This window comes from Ranitomeya imitator, chromosome 2 (genome assembly GCF_032444005.1).
Source record: "Ranitomeya imitator isolate aRanImi1 chromosome 2, aRanImi1.pri, whole genome shotgun sequence".
NCBI classification, from domain to species: Eukaryota; Metazoa; Chordata; class Amphibia; order Anura; family Dendrobatidae; genus Ranitomeya; species Ranitomeya imitator.
In genome coordinates, this window is record NC_091283.1 from 231,582,224 (window position 1) to 231,603,105 (window position 20,882).

Consider the following 20,882-nt stretch of genomic DNA (forward strand, 5'->3'; position numbering starts at 1 on the left):
TGACCCAGGCCACACACCCGCTCATACACGCTGCCACCACTCATCGAATACACGGGCGATTAATCCCGGAAATATTACTACTACAGTCTGCCAATCATAAGGATCACACACCCGCTCATACACGCTGCCACCACTCACCGAACACACGGGCAATGAGACCCTGACTATTACTACAACTGTCTGCCAATCGTAAGGCTCACACACCCGCTCATACACGCTGCCACCACTCACCGAACACACGGGCGATGAGTCCTGGGAATATTACTACTACTGTCTGCCAATCATAAGGCTCACACACCCGCTCATACACGCTGCCACCGGGATGTCTCTGCCCCCATTATATAGTGATGATGTCTCCACCCCCCTTATATAGTGATGATGTCACCAGATGATGTTGTACAGGTTGTAGCCCCCTCATTGCTGTGATGACTTACTCTTGATGGGGGGCTTCTCCCCCTTCACTCTGGGTGGAAGTGGCGTGAAGTCGCTCCGTTTTCCAGCCCCCTCTATAAGACAGAAGCCAATCACTGATCCTTATATACGGGATGACGAGTCGCGTATGGCGGGTGCAGCAATGGGGGCATCCTACCTGCTCCTGTCCGCGGCTCCGCACTTGGCACCTTCTCTTTGTGTGGTGAATGCCATTCTGGGGTCTCCACTGTGGGAAGAGAGAAGGGAGGAGTCAGCAGGTAGAAATACAACTCCCAGCAAGGCCAGGGAAACGGGAGGTGCTCTTACCCATCTGGCCGATCTGGGATTTCACAAGGTCTTTCAGGCAGACGGCGTTCCTGTAGATGTTCTGCAGCAGCTTGTCATCAAACTCCGTCTTTGGCTTAAATGGCTGCTTAGATGTCAAGTCCTTCACCCGCTCCGCTTTCTGCCCACACATAGAAGACAACATATTATTCCTCAGAGCTGCACTCACTATTCTGCTGGTGCAGTCACTGTGTACACACATTATATTACTGATCCTGAGTTACATCCTGTATTATACCCCAGAACTGCACTCACTATTCTGCTGGTGCAGTCACTGTGTACATACATTACATTACTGATCCTGAGTTATATCCTGTATTATACCCCAGAGCTGCACTCACTATTCTGCTGGTGCAGTCACTGTGTACATACATTACATTACTGATCCTGAGTTACATCCTGTATTATACCCCAGAGCTGCACTCACTATTCTGCTGGTGCAATCACTGTGTACATACATTACTGATCCTGAGTTACACCCTGTATTATACCCCAGAGCTGCACTCACTATTCTGCTGGTGCAGTCACTGTGTACATACATTACTGATCCTGAGTAATATCCTGCATTATACTCCAGAGCTGCACTCACTATTCTGCTGGTGCAGTCACTGTGTACATACATTACATTACTGATCCTGAGTTACATCCTCTATTATACCCCAGAGCTGCACTCACTATTCTGCTGGTGCAGTCACTGTGTACATACATTACATTACTGATCCTGAGTTACATCCTGTATTATACCCCAGAGCTGCACTCACTATTCTGCTGGTGCAGTCACTGTGTACATACATTACATTACTGAGCCGGAGTTACATCCTGTAGATCTTTTATTATAAAAATGAAAAACATAATAATAATAGCAGAAAACATAACAAAAATATTAGCCAGAAAATAAACAGTATACTGAACACTGGTCCAGCCGCTCATTCTCTCCTCCCACACATATTATACAGTATATACAGAATAACTACTTTGACCTTCTGGTCCGGTCACCAAACAAAAATAATAATAACAAATAAAATAAACAATGGCAAACAAAAACTATATACATGAACTTTTTTTTTTTTTTTTTAAATAAAATAACTACAAATATATACAATACTAAGCTATCCTTCATTCCCAACCCCCCGCACTGACCTGAGAGCTGGTCCTGCATCTCATGCCTCAGTCCATGTCCAACGTCCATAGGCCAGATCAGGCAGTGCCAGTTTTCCCCCAAACAACCCAGTGTCCTATAGTCCCACAAGATAATCCCACCTCCCCCCTTTTCCCACCACCCAACCTAACACCTACACCCAATTCTATATCCCTATATACAATATATACATTATATACAGCAGCACACACCACAATAATTACAAATCACGAAGCCCAAGTTCGGCGCCTGCAGCCCTACATCACTGTATAATGATCAAACAAAACAAAAATCTACAGTGTCAGTAGCAGCCCACCACCAGGAAAGGAGATGACCAGACTAGGGCACACTAAAAGAAAAGCCCCTCCAGAGGAGAGCGGCCCTCCGTGCGCCCAATCTCCCATACTCCAGAGAGCGCACCTTCACCAGGTCACCGAGTATGGTCCTAAACACATCTTCCACTGGGAGGATTTTTCGTTGCGTCGATACTAAGCACCGTGCGTTCCACGTGTGATACCTAACCACTGAGCTAACTAGAAATAAGGTGCAGCGGTCCCGACCACCAAGGTCTCCGAATGCTCTATAGGCCCATTCCGCATAGGAGAGACCGGCCAGCCGAGACCAGCCAATGAAGGCGCCCACCCTGTTGTACACCTCTGTGTTGAAGGGACAATGAAGCAGGAAGTGGTCCATGCTTTCCAGCAAGGTACCACAATGCTCCCGAGGACAATTCCTGTCCTCAGAGCTCCTACACTTCAGATTGTCCCTCACACACAGTTTCCCATGGAAACAGCGCCAAGTCAAGTCCCAAAACTTCGAGGGGATCCTGATAGAGTTCAAAAGATGCAAACCCACCCCAAGATCCCGACTTGGGCAGTCCCTGAGCGCCAGAGGCCTCTGGAAATGGGTCAACAGAACCCTATTGTCAAGGAGTTTCCTTGGAAGAGTCCTGATCTCCCACATTCCCAGACCCCACCGACGAATTACCTTCAGAACCAAGGTAGCGTAAGCCGGAAGATGTCCATGCGGTGTGCGAAGATCCTTCACTTGCCCTCCTGTCTCCCATTCCTGGAAGAAAGGCTGAAACCATCCCCTACAGGAGAATACCCACGGAGGAGCCCTCTCTTTCCAGAGGTTTGCGATATTGATCTTAATGAAGGTATCCACAAGGAATACCACAGGGTTGACCATACCCAACCCTCCTAGTCTCCTCGTACGGTAAGTAACCTCCCTCTTGACCAGGTTCAGTCTATTCCCCCATAACAGTTGGAAGAACAAACTGTAGATCCAAGTCCAGAGAGATTCCGGCAAGATGCATACACTGCCCAAATAAATCAGTAAAGGGAGCAGGTAAGTTTTGATCAGGTTTACCCTTTCCCTTAGGGTCAAAGACCAACCCTTCCATTGGTTCACCTTCTGAGTGGCGATCTCTAGCCTGCTGTCCCAATTTTGTTTGGGGTAATCCCCCTGGCCAAATTCGATGCCAAGGACTTTTGCAGAGACTTTGGGTCCTGGAAGGGTGTCCGGGAGATCAAAACCAGGATCTCCTCCTCCCAGCCAGAGACTCTCACACTTATCCCGGTTGATCTTGGACCCGGATGCCTCCGAGTAGCGATCTACCTCTGACATCAGCCACCCCGCCTCCTCATGAGAGGAAGCAAACACAGTGACATCATCGGCATACGCCACCACCCTCAGAGTGGCTTCCGGTGCGGCCCGGTCCATCCCGATCCCGGCCAACGGTCCACGCTCCACCCTCCTAAGAAGAGGGTCAATCGCAAACACGTACAGCAGCGGGCTCAAGGGACAACCCTGGCGAACACCGGACCCAACCTCAAAAGAGCTGCCAATCCAACCATTCACAAGTGGGAAACTCTCTGCCCCACTGTACAAGGTCTTAAGCCAATCAACAAACCCCCCGGGCAGGCCATATCTCAGAAGGACGGACCAGAGGTACTCATGATTAACCCGATCAAACGCTTTTGCCTGGTCAAGTGACAGCATGTACCCCTTCCAGTGACCAGCCCTACCCTACTCCACTGCCTCTCGGACACTGAGCACAGCACTAAATGTGCTGCGGCCTGGAACAGAGCAATGCTGGGCCCCGAAAGGAGTCGGGGTGCAAATTTCACCAGCCGATTAAACAGCACCTTTGCCAGAACCTTCCTGTCTGCATTGAGAAGCGCTATGGGACGCCAGTTCTCAATGCAAGACGGGTCCTTACCTTTTGACAAGATGATCAGAGCAGACCTCCTCAATGACTTCGGCAGAGTGCCCGAGGAAAGACACTCATTGAATACCTCAGTCAAGAGGGGAACCAAAACGTCCTTAAAGGTCTTATAGAATTCAGATGTTAAGCCATCTGGACCAGGCGATTTTTTGGGGGCAAGCCCTTCAATCGCCAACTGAACTTCCTCTTCACTGATCATTTCTGTCAAAACGTCAAGAGAGGGGTCTACCCCTGGTTCGGGGACAGCTTCAGCCAGGAAAGCCGACATCTCATCCCAATCAAGATCCCTCTTCCCCAAGAGGTGCGAGTAGAAGGATCTGACAACCTCCAGGATCCCTGATCTGGATCGCCTCAGGGACCCCGTAGTGTCGACCAGTCCTGTAACCACTTTACTATTCACTGACATCCTGCAGTTTCTGTAAGGGTCGGGCGAGCGGTACTTCCCGTAATCCCTCTCAAAAACCAAAGATGCGTGTCTATCGTACTGACACCTCATAAGCAAAGATTTCACTCTGGAGATCTCCTCGCGGCTACCTCCAGTTGAGACAAGATGCTCGAGTTTCCTCCTCAGACCCTGATACAGACGGTACCTGCTCAGACTCCTGAGGCTCGAGAGCTGGCGGAAGAATCTCGCCACCCTTTCCTTAAACATCTCCCACCACTCTGACTTACTACTACAAAGATCCAGTAATGGTACCTGGCCCTGAAGAAATTCCTCAAAGGACTGTCTTATCTCCGCTTCTTCCAAGAGAGACGAATTGAGCCTCCAAAAGCCTCTTCCCATCCGGAGGGTCTCTGTAACATTCAGAGAAAACAAAATTAAACAGTGGTCGGAGAACTCCACCTCAACAACAGACACTGCTGAAGAGACAGCTTCCTCCTTTAAATAAAACCTATCTATTCTGGACCTACAGTTACCTCTATGATAGGTGAACCCCTCGTGGCCTGGGGTGTGCCGAATGTGGACATCCACCAGGCGAGCCTCACTAGCTATACTATTAAGGGTGACGCTATCATAAGTCAGCTTGTCTCTGGAACCTCCTCTATCTCGGGGCCTCGTGACAGCATTGAAGTCCCCTCCAAAGACAACCTGCCGACTTGTAAAAAGGTAGGGCTAGATCCTCATAAAGAGACACTTCCGGTCCCACTTAGATTGGGGACCATAAATGTTGATGAGCCGGAGCTCGTCCCTTCATGAGGACATCTAAGATCAGGCACCTCCCCATTTCTAACTCAATAACCCGTCGGCATTCCACCGGTGCGGTAAAAAGGACCGCCACTCCGCTATACAACTCGGCCGCAAGAGACCAATAGGAGGGCCCGAGTCTCCACTCCCTCTTAGCTTTAAACACATCTGCCATGTTTGGCAGCCTGGTCTCTTGCAAAAAGAAAATGTCAGCTTCAACCCGGCTGAGAAAATCAAAGGCCGCAAATCTAGCTGTATTTGACTTTATGCTGGCGACATTAATGGACGCCAGCGTCAACGGAGTGGGTACCGCCATCACTGGTGATTGAGTTAGATGGCTTTCTTTTTCCCACTCCCCTTATCCTCTGCCTCAGAGGAGGAATCCTTCCCCCTCTTTAATGACAATGAGGTATCCATTCCCACGTGTTTTTTATTTTTTTCATCCTCGTCTCCGGACTCTGAGCCAGTCCCTCCCTCCAAGGATCTTACATTCCCATTAGGAGGAGACTCGGCGTCCCCTGTGAGCCCCGCCGAAGCCAGAACCTCACCCTCAGCTTCCTCCTCAGAGGAAGAGATGTTTTCAAGGGCTTGGAACCGGTTAGAAAGACCAACCAGAGGGGAGTCGGTTTTTCCTTCCTTAGGTACCTTGGTCAGAGCGGGAGAAGATTTTTTATCTCCCTTCTTTCTCTCCTTTTTGGTGCCGAGCTTACGCTTGTCCTCTAGCCACTGCCTATTATCCTCATCCATACTTTCATAATGGGAGGACTCTGAGGCAGTGGCACTTTCCTCCCTGTGGATCCTCCTGACCTCCTCATCCAACTCATCATCCCTTGGGGCCTCAGCAGCAAGACTGGCGTCCAGGACAGGGGCCGCCCCAGTAACACGAGGCTCGCCCAGCTCCCTATCCTGTCTGCGCTTGTCTTGACGCCTTAGCTGTGCAGGCGTCTTTTTATTGCTTCTCCTCCTTGGCCCCTCAGCTCCCTCACCCCTGCTAGTCCCTTCCCCAGCAGAATCAGCCTCACGGTTTTCTCCCACCGGGGTCACGACTGCGTTAGCGAAGGAGCGAGGACAACGGCTGAATGGGTGACCTAACTCACCACACAGGTGACACCTAATCTCCACACAAGATGCAGCAAGATGGCCGATATCCCCACACAATGCACACTTCTGCACAGTGCAGTTTGCGCTGAAGTGTGTGGGGTCGCCACACTTGTGACAGAGCTTCGGTTGCCCCTGGTAGAAGACCAGGATACGATCCCTACCCAGGAAGGCAGATGATGGTATGTGGGCAACCGTACCACCTGAACGCTTAAGTTTTACCATAAACGTCCAGGCCCCTGACCAGATACCAAACTCGTCACGGTTTTTCTTTGGCATTTCTACCACCTCTCCATACCGGCCAAGCCACGTCATGATGTCATAACAAGAAAGTGACTCGTTACAAGTCATCACGGTCACCTTCTTGACTTGGTTTTGGCGAGACACCACCTGAACGGCAAAGTCTCGCCAGCCGGGCTCATTTTTTGTCAACTCATAGTTCGACCAGAAGAGCTCAAACCCCTCCGGCCGAACAAAGCCGACATCAAAATTAGGTGTGGAATAGGGATGTATCAAGGCGTAGATGTCAATCGCACTGAAGCCCATCCTCAGCAGGGGCTCCACAACTTTAGACCTTGGAGGATATGCATCACTGCCCCACCACTGAAGACAGACCACATTCCTACGCACACTACCCAGCCCGGCTGTTGGGAGGGACCACACTGTATCCCCCCCTCTTTGCTCTCGGAAGGCCCCGAGGCCATGCCTCTCTATCCAGAAGGATAGATCAACCTCTCAACCCTCTACTATTAGTGATCTCTCCCCCCTCTTTAGAGCCTCCAGGAGACGCCGTTGCAACATGCCGTCCCCAGAGCCCGGAGACGAGGAGGATGCCCTATTTCCCCCGGAGGTGACAGCGGCATAACTCCTGACAGGCGCTGCCACCACCGGGGGGGGCAACCGGACCAGTGACCACATCCACACCAACAGCATCACCATTACCAACCTCCATAACCCCCTCACCCTCTACCAAACCAGCAACCATACCACTAGACAAAGAGTTTTCTGCATCCATACCCACCACCACATTCACTCCTGCTGGACCAGTGACAACAGGGGGTGACACTTTGGCCTCCGCATCATCAGGCACAAGGGGCTGAGTCTCCTCCACAGAACTGGAGGTGACCTCACCCCTGGTTTTATGTGTGCCCTCCGCATCATCAGTTGATATTTTCCGTTGCTTCATGGTTGCTACCAGGCGTCGTTGATCTTTAGCTGCTGTGGGGCACCGCTGATCCTTAGCATCAGGATCTTGTTGACCAGCGGCACCAACACAAAATAGGACTTTGGGAAGACCGGAACTCCCAGCCCCGGTAACCCCCTCACACTGCCGCCGCCCCTCAACTAAGTGATCAGGGGCAACAGTATTCAGGGACACCGAGGCCACCGGAGCTGCCCCCGACACCGGGCCGCTCCCCCCTCCCACTGAGGAGCGGACCACAGTATCGTGGCCTGATCGTATGCCCGCCGCCGGGCCGCCCTCACTGTCCAGCCTTTCGGCTGATGCACCTGCTGCTACGTCCCCGCTACTACAAGCAGAGACGGAGCTCTGCGCCTCATTACCGTGCTCTGTAATCTCCCCGCGCCTTTGCACCGGATCCACAGCAGAACCCGGGCTGGGCTGGGCAACGGGGCTTATACAGAGAGCTGACCCTGCAGCCGACTCAGGGGGTACAGGGAGGGGGGCATATACATAGCTTACCGCTTCCTGCAGCTTTGGCTTGGTGGTTTTCTTTGCCTTTTACTTCTGGCCCCCAGGTGCCTCCTCTGGTAAATCATCACCAAGATGGAAGTTCTGAAGGCACACTGGGGACTCCAGCAGCTTGATCTCTGCCATTAGCGCCCCTCCCTGGCCGATGTCACTGTCCTCCCCAGAGCCAGCAGAACTGCGACGAGATGTCATTGTCGCCTATCCAGCAGGGAGCTCGCTGCACGTGGCCTCTGAGTGACTTAGGCTACGTTCACATTAGCGTTGCGCGCCGGTGCGTCGGCGACGCAACGCACGACGCATCAAAAAACGTGCGCAAACACACGCAAAAACGCTACGTTTTGCGACGCGTGCGTCGTTTTTTGACGAAAATCGGACGCACAAAAAATGCAACTTGTTGCATTTTCTTGCGTCCGACGCTAGCGTCGAAAACGACGCACGTGTCGGAAAACGCAACAAAAAAAACGCACGCGTCCCCCATGTTAAACATAGGGGCGCGTCGCCGACGCAACAGCGACGCACATTAGCGGAACGCTAATGTGAACGTAGCCTAAGAGGGCTGCCAGGTGGAGCTTTCTGCTGGTCATCATCATCATCATCATCATCATCATCCACCTGGCTCTCAGGCTGCAGCCCCATCTGCCTTTGCTCTCTGTTATCAGCCATTTCTCTGAATCGGTCTTCATTTATAAGCTTTTCTTTAAATGGTCCACTTTTTTCTCGAATAAATGCTTTTCTTACCTGCAGGTCATTAATTTCAAGCTTTAGCCTCTTTACCTCCGCCTGGAATTGCGTCTTCCTGGGTCTGGAGGCGCCTGCAGCTTTAGCGCTTGTGCAGCGCAGCTCCTGCCGGAGCCTTCTCAAGGTCTTGCTAGCATCTTCATACTCACGAAGGTGGCTCATGACCCGGGAGGCATAGGTGGACACAGACTCCCGGGGTCTCTGCAGCGCCCAACCCTCCTCAGTGAGGTCGGCCTCACCTCCGTGAGCACTCAGCTTTCCTCCGGAAGGGCCGCCATCTTGCACGCTAGCAGGCTTCTCCTCCATGGAAGCCTTGCGGCTTCTCTGGGTCTCTGCAGACCTGGGGGGAGTAGGAGCCACATTGCTGCGACTCCTGGTGGAGCGTCTCACCCCCGAATCCTCTGATGTGCAGGCTGGTTGCTGGTTCCTTCTGCCCCCCGCCAGCCTGGTCCAGGAAGCAGAAGCCTGGGACTTGTCTCCTTCACTCATCCCAGGAAACCCACTCCCTCCCTGGGTAAGAGAGAGAGCAGGTCCCCGGGTGGAGAGATGGTGGTTCTCTGGAGCTCAGGAGCACACTGCAGGTTCAGCAGCGACCGCACCCACAATCAGCACAATGAGCAGCAGCTGAGCAGAGCTGCACCCACTATCCTGCTGGAGCAGTCACTGTGCACATACATTACATTACTGATCCTGAGTTATATCCTGTATTATACCCCAGAGCTGCACTCACTATTCTGCTGGTGCAGTCACTGTGTACATACATTACATTACTGATCCTGAGTAATATCCTGTATTATACTCCTGAGCTGCACTCACTATTCTGCTGGTGCAGTCACTGTGTACATACATTACTGATCCTGAGTTACATCCTGTATTATACTCCAGAGCTGCACTCACTATTCTGCTGGTGCAGTCACTGTGTACATACATTACTGATCCTGAGTTACATCCTGTATTATACTCCAGAGCTGCACTCACTATTCTGCTGGTGCAGTCACTGTGTAGATACATTACATTACTGATCCTGAGTAATATCCTGTATTATACTCCTGAGCTGCACTCACTATTCTGCTGGTGCAGTCACTGTGTACATACATTACATTACTGATCCTGAGTTACATCCTGTATTATACCCCAGAGCTGCACTCACTATTCTGCTGGTGCAGTCACTGTGTACATACATTACATTACTGATCCTGAGTTACATCCTGTATTATACTCCAGAGCTGCACTCACTATTATGCTGGTGCAGTCACTGTGTACATACATTACATTACTGATCCTGAGTTACATCCTGTATTATACCCCAGAGCTGCACTCACTATTCTGCTGGTGCAGTCACTGTGTACATACATTACATTACTGATCCTGAGTTACATCCTGTATTATACTCCAGAGCTGCACTCACTATTATGCTGGTGCAGTCACTGTGTACATACATTACATTACTGATCCTGAGTTACATCCTGTATTATACCCCAGAGCTGCACTCACTATTCTGCTGGTGCAGTCACTGTGTACATACATTACATTACTGATCCTGAGTTACATCCTGTATTATACCCCAGAGCTTCATTCACCTTCAAAAAGCGGAGGTCATCCTGCTCCTGGAGGAGGCTCTGCACTCGGCTCCTCATCCTCTCGTACTCCTGCCGTTTCTTCGTCAGGACGCTCTGTGTGAAGTTGAATTTGTTGGTGACTTTCTGCTCCTCCTCCTCGATCTTCGCCATGGATCGGCGCCGCTCCTCATCGATCAGACCCTTGATCTCCTCATACTCGTCCTCCAGTTGTTGTTTCTTCTTCCTGGTGATTTCCTGAATAAATGAACAATAATGAATGAGTGTGCCGATCCTCAGGGGCGGGGCTCTATACTAGAGACGCCCACTCACCAGCAGCTGCCTCTGCTCATTCTGCACCTCCTCCGCTGTTCTCGTCGCCTTCTCAATCTTCTGGTTCATAGATTTCAACACATTCATGTAATGAAGCTGGAAGGAGATCAGATTACATCAACACACTGTCCTCCGCACCTCATGCTACTGTGTGCTCCTCTCCTCGGCCCCTAACGTTACTGTGTGACCCTCTCCTCCGCACCTCACGTTACTGTGTGACCCTCTCCTCCGCACCTCACACCACCGTGTGCCCCTCTCCTCCGCACCTCACACCACCGTGTGCCCCTCTCCTCTATGTGTTAGACAGCGTGTGTGTGTCACTACACCGTCTGGTTCCCGGCTTACCGCACTACACCGTCTGGTTCCCGGCTTACCGCACTACACCGTCTGGTTCCCGGCTTACCGCACTACAACGTCTGGTTCCCGGCTTACCGCACTACACCGTCTGGTTCCCGGCTTACCGCACTACACCGTCTGGTTCCCGGCTTACCGCACTACACCGTCTGGTTCCCGGCTTACCGCACTACACCGTCTGGTTCCCGGCTTACCGCACTACACCGTCCCACAGTAGAGAGCAGAGTGAGCCAAGGAAGTCCCAGTACCACAGGTGAGGGCAGAGCGAGCCAAGGAAGTCCCAGTAGCACAGTAGAGAGCAGAGCGAGCCAAGGAAGTCCCAGTACCACAGGAGAGGGTAGAGCGAGCCAAGGAAGTCCCAGTAGCACAGTAGAGAGCAGAGTAAGCCAAGGAAGTCCCAGTAGCACAGTAGAGAGCAGAGTAAGCCAAGGAAGTTCCAGTACCACAGGTGAGGGCAGAGCAAGCCAAGGAAGTCCCAGTACCACAGGTGAGAGCATAGCAAGCCAAGGAAGTCCCAGTAGCACAGTAGAGAGCAGAGTAAACCAAGGAAGTCCCAGTACCACAGGAGAGCAGAGCAACCCAAGGAAGTCCCAGTAGCACAGGTGAGGGCAGAGCGAGCAAAGGAAGTCCCAGTATCACAGGTGAGGGCAGAGCGAGCAAAGGAAGTCGCAGTAGCACAGTAGAGAGCAGAGTAAACCAAGGAAGTCCCAGTATCACAGGTGAGGGCAGACCCTCTAGCACATAAGTCTATCACCTCAGTGTGCATGGCCCCCACCTGACGCTGCAAGTCACGGACAACTTGAGTAACGTGCCTCTGTCTCAGGGGTGCGGAGTCGATTATGCGTCTGAACAGAGTATGTGGCCTCAGACGTGGACGAACTTAGTGTCGGTTAAATTAAACCCAGAAACTTAGTAGCAAAGCGACAAACGAGGACTAACAATCCTCCAAAAATGCAAAAACACAGCTGAAAAAGGGCAGCACCGCTTACGTGCCCAGGTCCCTGGACAAATGCACTACAGGATGCAGCCAGCCCATATAGCACGTTGGGTCTTGTATACAGGAGTGTTCACATGGGATGCATTGAGAGTGCTGGTCAGCCCGCCTAATCTAACAGTAGGGGTGTGACTAATAGGCTGAGAGCCAGACACTATGCATTACCTGCATGTGAACAGCGTCCTATACAGGCCTCTACTGTGCAAACGTATCCTAAGGACATGCCATGTGCACTGTATACGGGGTCTCACCTCCTGCAGGGGTATAGGATATGCCATGTGCACTGTATACGGGGTCTCACCTCCTGCAGGGGTACAGGACATGATGTGCACTGTATACGGGGTCTCACCTCCTGCAGGGGTACAGGACATGATGTGCACTGTATACGGGGTCTCACCTCCTGCAGGGGTACAGGACATGATGTGCACTGTATACGGGGTCTCACCTCCTGCAGGGGAACAGGACATGATGTGCACTGTATACGGGGTCTCACCTCCTGCAGGGGTACAGGACATGATGTGCACTGTATACGGGGTCTCACCTCCTGCAGGGGAACAGGACATGATGTGCACTGTATACGGGGTCTCACCTCCTGCAGGGGTACAGGACATGATGTGCACTGTGTATGGGCGTCTCACCTCCTGCAGGGGTACAGGACATGATGTGCACTATATACGGGGTCTCACCTCCTGCAGGAGTACAGGACATGATGTGCACTGTATACGGGGTCTCACCTCCTGCAGGGGAACAGGACATGATGTGCACTGTATACGGGGTCTCACCTCCTGCAGGGGTACAGGACATGATGTGCACTGTGTATGGGCGTCTCACCTCCTGCAGGGGTACAGGACATGATGTGCACTGTGTATGGGGGTCTCACCTCCTGCAGGGGTACAGGACATGATGTGCACTGTGTATGGGGGTCTCACCTCCTGCAGGGGTACAGGACATGATGTGTACTATATACGGGGTCTCACCTCCTGCAGGGGTACAGGACATGATGTGCACTGTATACGGGGTCTCACCTCCTGCAGGGGTACAGGACATGATGTGCACTGTATACGGGGTCTCACCTCCTGCAGGGGTACAGGACATGATGTGCACTGTATACGGGGTCTCACCTCCTGCAGGGGAACAGGACATGATGTGCACTGTATACGGGGTCTCACCTCCTGCAGGGGTACAGGACATGATGTGCACTGTATACGGGGTCTCACCTCCTGCAGGGGAACAGGACATGATGTGCACTGTATACGGGGTCTCACCTCCTGCAGGGGTACAGGACATGATGTGCACTGTGTATGGGCGTCTCACCTCCTGCAGGGGTACAGGACATGATGTGCACTGTATACGGGGTCTCACCTCCTGCAGGGGTACAGGACATGATGTGCACTGTATACGGGGTCTCACCTCCTGCAGGGGAACAGGACATGATGTGCACTGTATACGGGGTCTCACCTCCTGCAGGGGTACAGGACATGATGTGCACTGTGTATGGGCGTCTCACCTCCTGCAGGGGTACAGGACATGATGTGCACTGTGTATGGGGGTCTCACCTCCTGCAGGGGTACATGACATGATGTGCACTGTGTATGGGGGTCTCACCTCCTGCAGGGGTACAGGACATGATGTGCACTGTGTATGGGGGTCTCACCTCCTGCAGGGGTACAGGACATGATGTGCACTATGTATGGGGGTCTCACCTCCTGCAGGGGTACAGGACATGATGTGCACTGTGTATGGGGGTCTCACCTCCTGCAGGGGTACAGGACATGATGTGCACTGTATACAGGGTCTCACCTCCTGCAGTGGTACAGGACATGATGTGCACTGTGTATGGGGGTCTCACCTCCTGCAGGGGTACAGGACATGATGTGCACTGTGTATGAGGGTCTCACCTCCTGCAGGGGTACAGGACATGATGTGTACTATATACGGGGTCTCACCTACTGCAGGAGTACAGGACATGCCATGTGCACTGTATACGGGGTCTCACCTCCTGCAGGGGTACAGGACATGCCATGTGCACTGTATACGGGGTCACACCTCCTGCAGGGGTACAGGACATGATGTGCACTGTGTATGGGGGTCTCACCTCCTGCAGGGGTACAGGACATGATGTGCACTGTGTATGGGGGTCTCACCTCCTGCAGGGGTACAGGACATGGTGTGCACGGTGTATGAGGGTCTCACCTCCTGAAGGGGTACAGGACATGATGTGTACTATATACGGGGTCTCACCTCCTGCAGGGGTACAGGACATGATGTGTACTATATACGGGGTCTCACCTCCTGCAGGGATACAGGACATGATGTGTACTATATACGGGGTCTCACCTCCTGCAGGGGTAAAGGACATGATGTGTACTATATACAGGGTCTCACCTCCTGCAGGGGTACAGGACATGATGTGTACTATATACGGGGTCTCACCTACTGCAGGGATACAGGACATGGTGTGCACTGTGTATGGGGGTCTCACCTCCTGCAGGGGTACAGGACATGATGTGCACTGTATAGGTGGTCTCACCTCCTGCAGGGGTACAGGACATGGTGTGCACTGTATACGGGGTCTCACCTCCTGCAGGGGTACAGGACATGATGTGCACTGTATACGGGGTCTCACCTCCTGCAGGGGTACAGGACATGATGTGTACTATATACGGGGTCTCACCTCCTGCAGGAGTACAGGACATGCCATGTGCACTGTATACAGGGTCTCACCTCTTGCAGGGGTACAGGACATGCCATGTGCACTGTATAGGGGGTCACACCTCCTGCAGGGGTACAGGACATGATGTGCACTGTGTAGGGGGGTCTCACCTCCTGCAGGGGTACAGGACATGATGTGCACTGTGTATGGGGGTCTCACCTCCTGCAGGGGTACAGGACATGGTGTGCACGGTGTATGAGGGTCTCACCTCCTGAAGGGGTACAGGACATGATGTGTACTATATACGGGGTCTCACCTCCTGCAGGGGTACAGGACATGATGTGTACTATATACGGGGTCTCACCTCCTGCAGGGATACAGGACATGATGTGTACTATATACGGGGTCTCACCTCCTGCAGGGGTAAAGGACATGATGTGTACTATATACGGGGTCTCACCTCCTGCAGGGGTACAGGACATGATGTGTACTATATACGGGGTCTCACCTCCTGCAGGGGTACAGGACATGGTGTGCACTGTATACGGGGTCTCACCTCCTGCAGGGGTACAGGTCATGATGTGCACTGTATAGGGGGTCTCACCTCCTGCAGGGGGACAGGACATGCCATGTGCACTGTATACGGGGTCTCACCTCCTTCTGCTGCTTGGCCTCCTGAAGGGGGTAAGTCTTGCAGGCCTTGTGGCTTAGAGCGCAGTAGCAGCACACACACTGGCCGTGGTCCCAGCAGAAGTGGTCCATCAGCTTGTTGTGCTCCACACACTTCCTGTCCTTCAGGTCCCCCAGCGGTTGGCTGAGCAGGTGATCCAGGAAAGCCGGGCTCTGCAGGTGAGGCATCAGGTGCTCCTGGCAGAAGGAGGCCATGCAGGTGAGGCAGGTCTTGGAGGCGGCCATCTTCCTGCAGCTGTCACACAGCACAGTCCCCTTGTCTGGGGTCTCGGGCTCATGTTCCAGTTCCTCCTCCTCCTCCTCTGGCAGGTTATCGGGGTCTTCCATCTGGACAGTCCTCAGCTGGCTCACTAGGTTAGTCAGCACTGTGTTCTTCTTGAGCTCAGGCTTACTGGAGAAGACATCTCTGCACTGGGGGCAGCTGTACGAGGAGCCCTCTGCCCCCTTCCAGGTGAGGTCCAGGCACTGGTGGCAGAAGTTGTGGGCACAGGGCAGGGTCACCGGTGAGGTGAAGAGACTCAGACAGATGGAGCAGGTGAGTTCCTCCGCCATTTCGTCCAGAGCCGTTGCCATGGTGGGCACAACCTGCAGCCTCGAGACCTCCTCAATATATAGAGTGAGTGCACAAGAGAGTGCGACCTACAGCCGAGAGTCCTCCTATAGAAAGAGAGAGAGCGAGCGTGAGACCTGCAGCTGAGAGTCCTTCTATAGAAAGAGAGAGCAAGAGAGTGAGACCTGCAGCTGAGAGTCCTCCTATAGAGAGAGCGAGAGAGAGCGAGACCAGCAGCTGAGAGTCCTCCTATAGAAAGAGAGAGCAAGAGAGTGAGACGTGCAGCTGAGAGTCCTCCTATAGAAAGAGAGAGCAAGAGAGTGAGACCTGCAGCTGAGAGTCCTCCTATAGAGAGAGCGAGACCTGCAGCCCAGAGTCCTCCTATAGACAGACCTGCAGCCCAGTGTACTCCTATAGACAGAGCAGCCCTGCAGCCCAGAGTCTTCCTATAGACAGAGCAGCCCTGCAGCCCAGAGTCCTATAGACAGAGCAGCCCTGCAGCCCAGAGTCCTCCTATAGACAGAGCAGCCCTGCAGCCCAGAGTCCTATAGACAGAGCAGCCCTGCAGCCCAGAGTCCTCCTATAGACAGAGCAGCCCTGCAGCCCAGAGTCCTATAGACAGAGCAGCCCTGCAGCCCAGAGTCCTATAGACAGAGCAGCCCTGCAGCCCAGTGTCCTCCTATAGACAGAGCAGCCCTGCAGCCCAGTGTCCTCCTATAGACAGAGCAGCCCTGCAGCCCAGAGTCCTATAGACAGAGCAGCCCTGCAGCCCAGAGTCCTCCTATAGATAGAGCAGACCTGCAGCCCAGTGTCCTCCTATAGATAGAGCAGACCTGCAGCCGAGAGTCCTCCTATAGAAAGAGAGAGCAAGAGAGTGAGACGTGCAGCTGAGAGTCCTCCTATAGAAAGAGAGAGCAAGAGAGTGAGACCTGCAGCTGAGAGTCCTCCTATAGAGAGAGCGAGACCTGCAGCCCAGAGTCCTCCTATAGACAGACCTGCAGCCCAGTGTACTCCTATAGACAGAGCAGCCCTGCAGCCCAGAGTCCTCCTATAGATAGAGCAGACCTGCAGCCCAGTGTCCTCCTATAGATAGAGCAGACCTGCAGCTGAGAGTCCTCCTATAGAAAGAGAGAGCAAGAGAGTGAGACGTGCAGCTGAGAGTCCTCCTATAGAAAGAGAGAGCAAGAGAGTGAGACCTGCAGCTGAGAGTCCTCCTATAGAGAGAGCGAGACCTGCAGCCCAGAGTCCTCCTATAGACAGACCTGCAGCCCAGTGTACTCCTATAGACAGAGCAGCCCTGCAGCCCAGAGTCTTCCTATAGACAGAGCAGCCCTGCAGCCCAGAGTCCTCCTATAGACAGAGCAGCCCTGCAGCCCAGAGTCCTCCTATAGACAGAGCAGCCCTGCAGCCCAGAGTCCTCCTATAGACAGAGCAGCCCTGCAGCCCAGAGTCCTATAGACAGAGCAGCCCTGCAGCCCAGAGTCCTCCTATAGATAGAGCAGACCTGCAGCCCAGTGTCCTCCTATAGACAGAGCAGCCCTGCAGCCCAGAGTCCTATAGACAGAGCAGCCCTGCAGCCCAGAGTCCTCCTATAGATAGAGCAGACCTGCAGCCAAGTGTCCTCCTATAGATAGAGCAGACCTGCAGCCGAGAGTCCTCCTATAGACAGAGCAGCCCTGCAGCCCAGAGTCCTCCTATAGATAGAACAGACCTGCAGCCCAGAGTCCTCCTATAGATAGAACAGACCTGCAGCCCAGAGTCCTCCTATAGACAGACCTGCAGCCCAGTGTACTCCTATAGACAGAGCAGCCCTGCAGCCCAGAGTCTTCCTATAGACAGAGCAGCCCTGCAGCCCAGAGTCCTCCTATAGACAGAGCAGCCCTGCAGCCCAGAGTCCTCCTATAGACAGAGCAGCCCTGCAGCCCAGAGTCCTATAGACAGAGCAGCCCTGCAGCCCAGAGTCCTCCTATAGATAGAGCAGACCTGCAGCCCAGTGTCCTCCTATAGACAGAGCAGCCCTGCAGCCCAGAGTCCTATAGACAGAGCAGCCCTGCAGCCCAGAGTCCTCCTATAGATAGAGCAGACCTGCAGCCAAGTGTCCTCCTATAGATAGAGCAGACCTGCAGCCGAGAGTCCTCCTATAGACAGAGCAGCCCTGCAGCCCAGAGTCCTCCTATAGATAGAACAGACCTGCAGCCCAGAGTCCTCCTATAGATAGAACAGACCTGCAGCCCAGAGTCCTCCTATAGATAGAGCAGACCTGCAGCCGAGAGTCCTCCTATAGACAGAGCAGACCTGCAGCCAAGTCCTCCTCTTCCTCCACCGACCACTCCCTGCTGTATACGCAGAGGCCAAAGTTTCGATTCTGGCTCTCTGACTCACAACCAAGAAAGGGAGGAGGGAGTGGGAGAGACAGAGAGACAGCCCAAGGGAGGAAGAGACAGCTTAGGAGAGGTGGAGTCAGAGAGACAGCCCATTGGAGTGAAAGACAACTTAACAGAAGAGACAGAGACACCGTCTAGGAGAGGAGGAGACGGAGAGACAGTGTAGGAGAGGAAGACTAATGTAGAGAAGTGCTGCAGATGCTGACCACGGTGAAGCCATTGATTCCAGTGGTTGGGACAATGCATCTCCTCGGATCCAGACGTCCATTGGTCACGTGTCCGCTTTACGTGGAGCTCGGTGACCCGGAGACATAACACCGAGTGCCGAGAGTGAAAAAACATTATTATCATTATTTATTATTATTGCATCATTTATTCCATGGCGCTTTAACACGTGAGGAGGGGTGTACATAATAAAAACAAGTACAATAATCATGACCAAAACTAGTCAGCGACTGGTACAGAAGGAGAGAAGAACCTGCCCGCGAAGGCTCACAATCTACAAGGGATGGGTGAGGACACAGTAGGCGATGGTAGAGCTGGTCGTGCAGTGGTTTGTTGGTTACTGCAGGTTGTAGGCTTGTCGGAAGAGGTGGGTCTTCAGGTTCTTTTTGAAGGTTTCGATGGTAGGTGAGAGTCTGATGTGTTGTGGTAGAGAGTTCCAGAGTGGGGGTGATACGCGAGAGAAATCTTGTATACGATTGTGGGAAGAGGAGATGAGAGGGGAGCATAGAAGGAGATCTTGTGAGGATCGGAGGTTGCGTTTAGCTAAGTACCGGGAGACGAGGTCACAGATGTATGGAGGAGACAGGTTGTGGATGGCTTTGTACGTCATGGTTAGGCTTTTGTACTGGAGTCACTGGGTAATAGGGAGCCAGTGAAGGGATTGACAGAGGGGAGAGGCCGGGGAATAGCGGGGGGACAGGTGAATTAGTCGGGCAGCAGAGTTTAGAATAGATTGGAGGGGTGCGAGAGTGTTAGAAGGGAGGCCATGGAGCAGGTTACAGTAGTCAAGGCGGGAGATGATGAGGTCATGGACTAGGGTTTTTGCAGATTCTTGGTTGAGGGATGTGCGGATCCGGGCAATATTTTGGAGTTGGCATCGGCAGGAAGTGGAAAGGGCTTGGATATGCGGTTTGAAGGAGAGATCAGCGTCAAGGATTACCCCGAGACATCGAGCTTGTGGGACTGGGGAAAGTGGGGAGCAATTTACTGTAATGGATAGGTTCGTTGGGGGGTCGCGTGAGATGGGGGAAAGATGATGAATTCTGTTTTGTCCATGTTAAGTTTCAGAAATCTAGCGGAGAAGAAGGATGAAATAGTGGACAGACATTGAGGGATTCTGGTTAGTAGAGAGGTGATATCTGGTCCAGAGATGTAGATCTGTGTGTCATCAGCATAGAGGTGATACTGAAAGCCATGAGATTCTATGAGCTGTCCAAGGCCAAAGGTGTAAATGGAGAAGAGCAGGGGCCCTAGGACTGAACCTTGCGGGACTCCGACAGATAGGGGGCGAGGTGAGGAGGTGGTGTGTGAGTGGGAGACACTGAATGTCCGGTCTGTTAGGTATGATGAGATCCAGGATAGGGCCAAGTCTGCGATGCCAAGGGATGAGAGGGTCTGTAATAATAGGGAATGGTCCACTGTGTCAAAGGCAGCCGACAGGTCCAGGAGGAGGAGGATAGAGAAGTGTCACTTGGATTTGGCGTTTAGTAGTGCTCAGATAACTGACCAACGTTTCAGACCTTAATTACCCTGTTAGCAGAGGCGTAGCTAGGGTTTTGGTCCAGGGGGGGGCGAAGCTTCTGAGTGGGCCCCTAACCAGATAACCTTGATTACAACTCGATGATGCCCCCTAATAGTGGAGAACCTCAGCAGATGACCGCGCTGTTACTGAAGATAATCTCTATATAACGACCAACATGGATATTACCGCCATACGGTCAGTGGTATATACCAGCCCTACAGAGCATATAAGAGATCACAGCACAGTTATTGATAATGTCTTACCGTTGACGTTCTTTATGATGGAATCGTCACTTTTCCCGTCTTTTCCATCTAGCCCAGACCGACATGACAGCTTCTTCCAGCTACAACTTGTCTGCAGAGAAAACAACAAAGACACGTTTCACTTCTCACATTCCAGCCATCACCATCTATTCTCAACCTGCACAAACCCCTAATCCTGCTGATGCCCTAATACTGAGCCGCTGCTGCCATATATTTCCCTATTACTACACCTGATACCCCAATACTGAGCCGCTGCTGCCCTATGTGTCCCTATTACTGCCCGATACCCCAATACTGAGCCGCTGCTGCCGTATGTGTCCCTATTACGGCACCTGATACCCCAATACTGAGCTGCTGCTGCCGTATGTGTCCCTATTACTGCCCCTAATATCCCAATACTGAGCCGCTGCTGCCATATGTGTCCCTATTACTGCCCCTGATACCCCAATACTGAGCCTCTGCTGCCGTATGTGTCCTTATTACTGCCCCTGATACCCCAAT

The 20,882-nt window shown here is 52.6% G+C and overlaps 1 protein-coding gene across 8 annotated transcripts in view; it reads right to left on the reverse strand.

Annotated features, from left to right (window-relative positions):
• The window catches only part of LOC138662778 (E3 ubiquitin/ISG15 ligase TRIM25-like), a 60,941-nt gene extending 42,574 nt beyond the window's left edge, over positions 1-18,367 (reverse strand). The window contains exons 1-8 of one of the 8 annotated variants that reach the window (XM_069748708.1): positions 18,213-18,325; positions 16,173-16,236; positions 15,402-16,094; positions 10,747-10,842; positions 10,438-10,671; positions 739-877; positions 590-658; positions 435-506 (exon numbers count right to left, since the gene is read on the reverse strand). In XM_069748708.1, coding sequence (XP_069604809.1) covers positions 435-506; positions 590-658; positions 739-877; positions 10,438-10,671; positions 10,747-10,842; positions 15,402-16,010 — 1,219 coding nt within the window. In that variant the 5' untranslated portion in view covers positions 16,011-16,094; positions 16,173-16,236; positions 18,213-18,325. Of the gene's footprint in view, positions 1-434; positions 507-589; positions 659-738; positions 878-10,437; positions 10,672-10,746; positions 10,843-15,401; positions 16,095-16,172; positions 16,314-16,350; positions 16,380-16,820; positions 16,842-17,593; positions 17,712-18,212 lie in introns of those variants that run through there. The other 7 variants (XM_069748706.1, XM_069748709.1, XM_069748702.1 and 4 more) reach the window with 7 other exon arrangements.
• Positions 18,368-20,882: the final 2,515 nt, after the last annotated feature.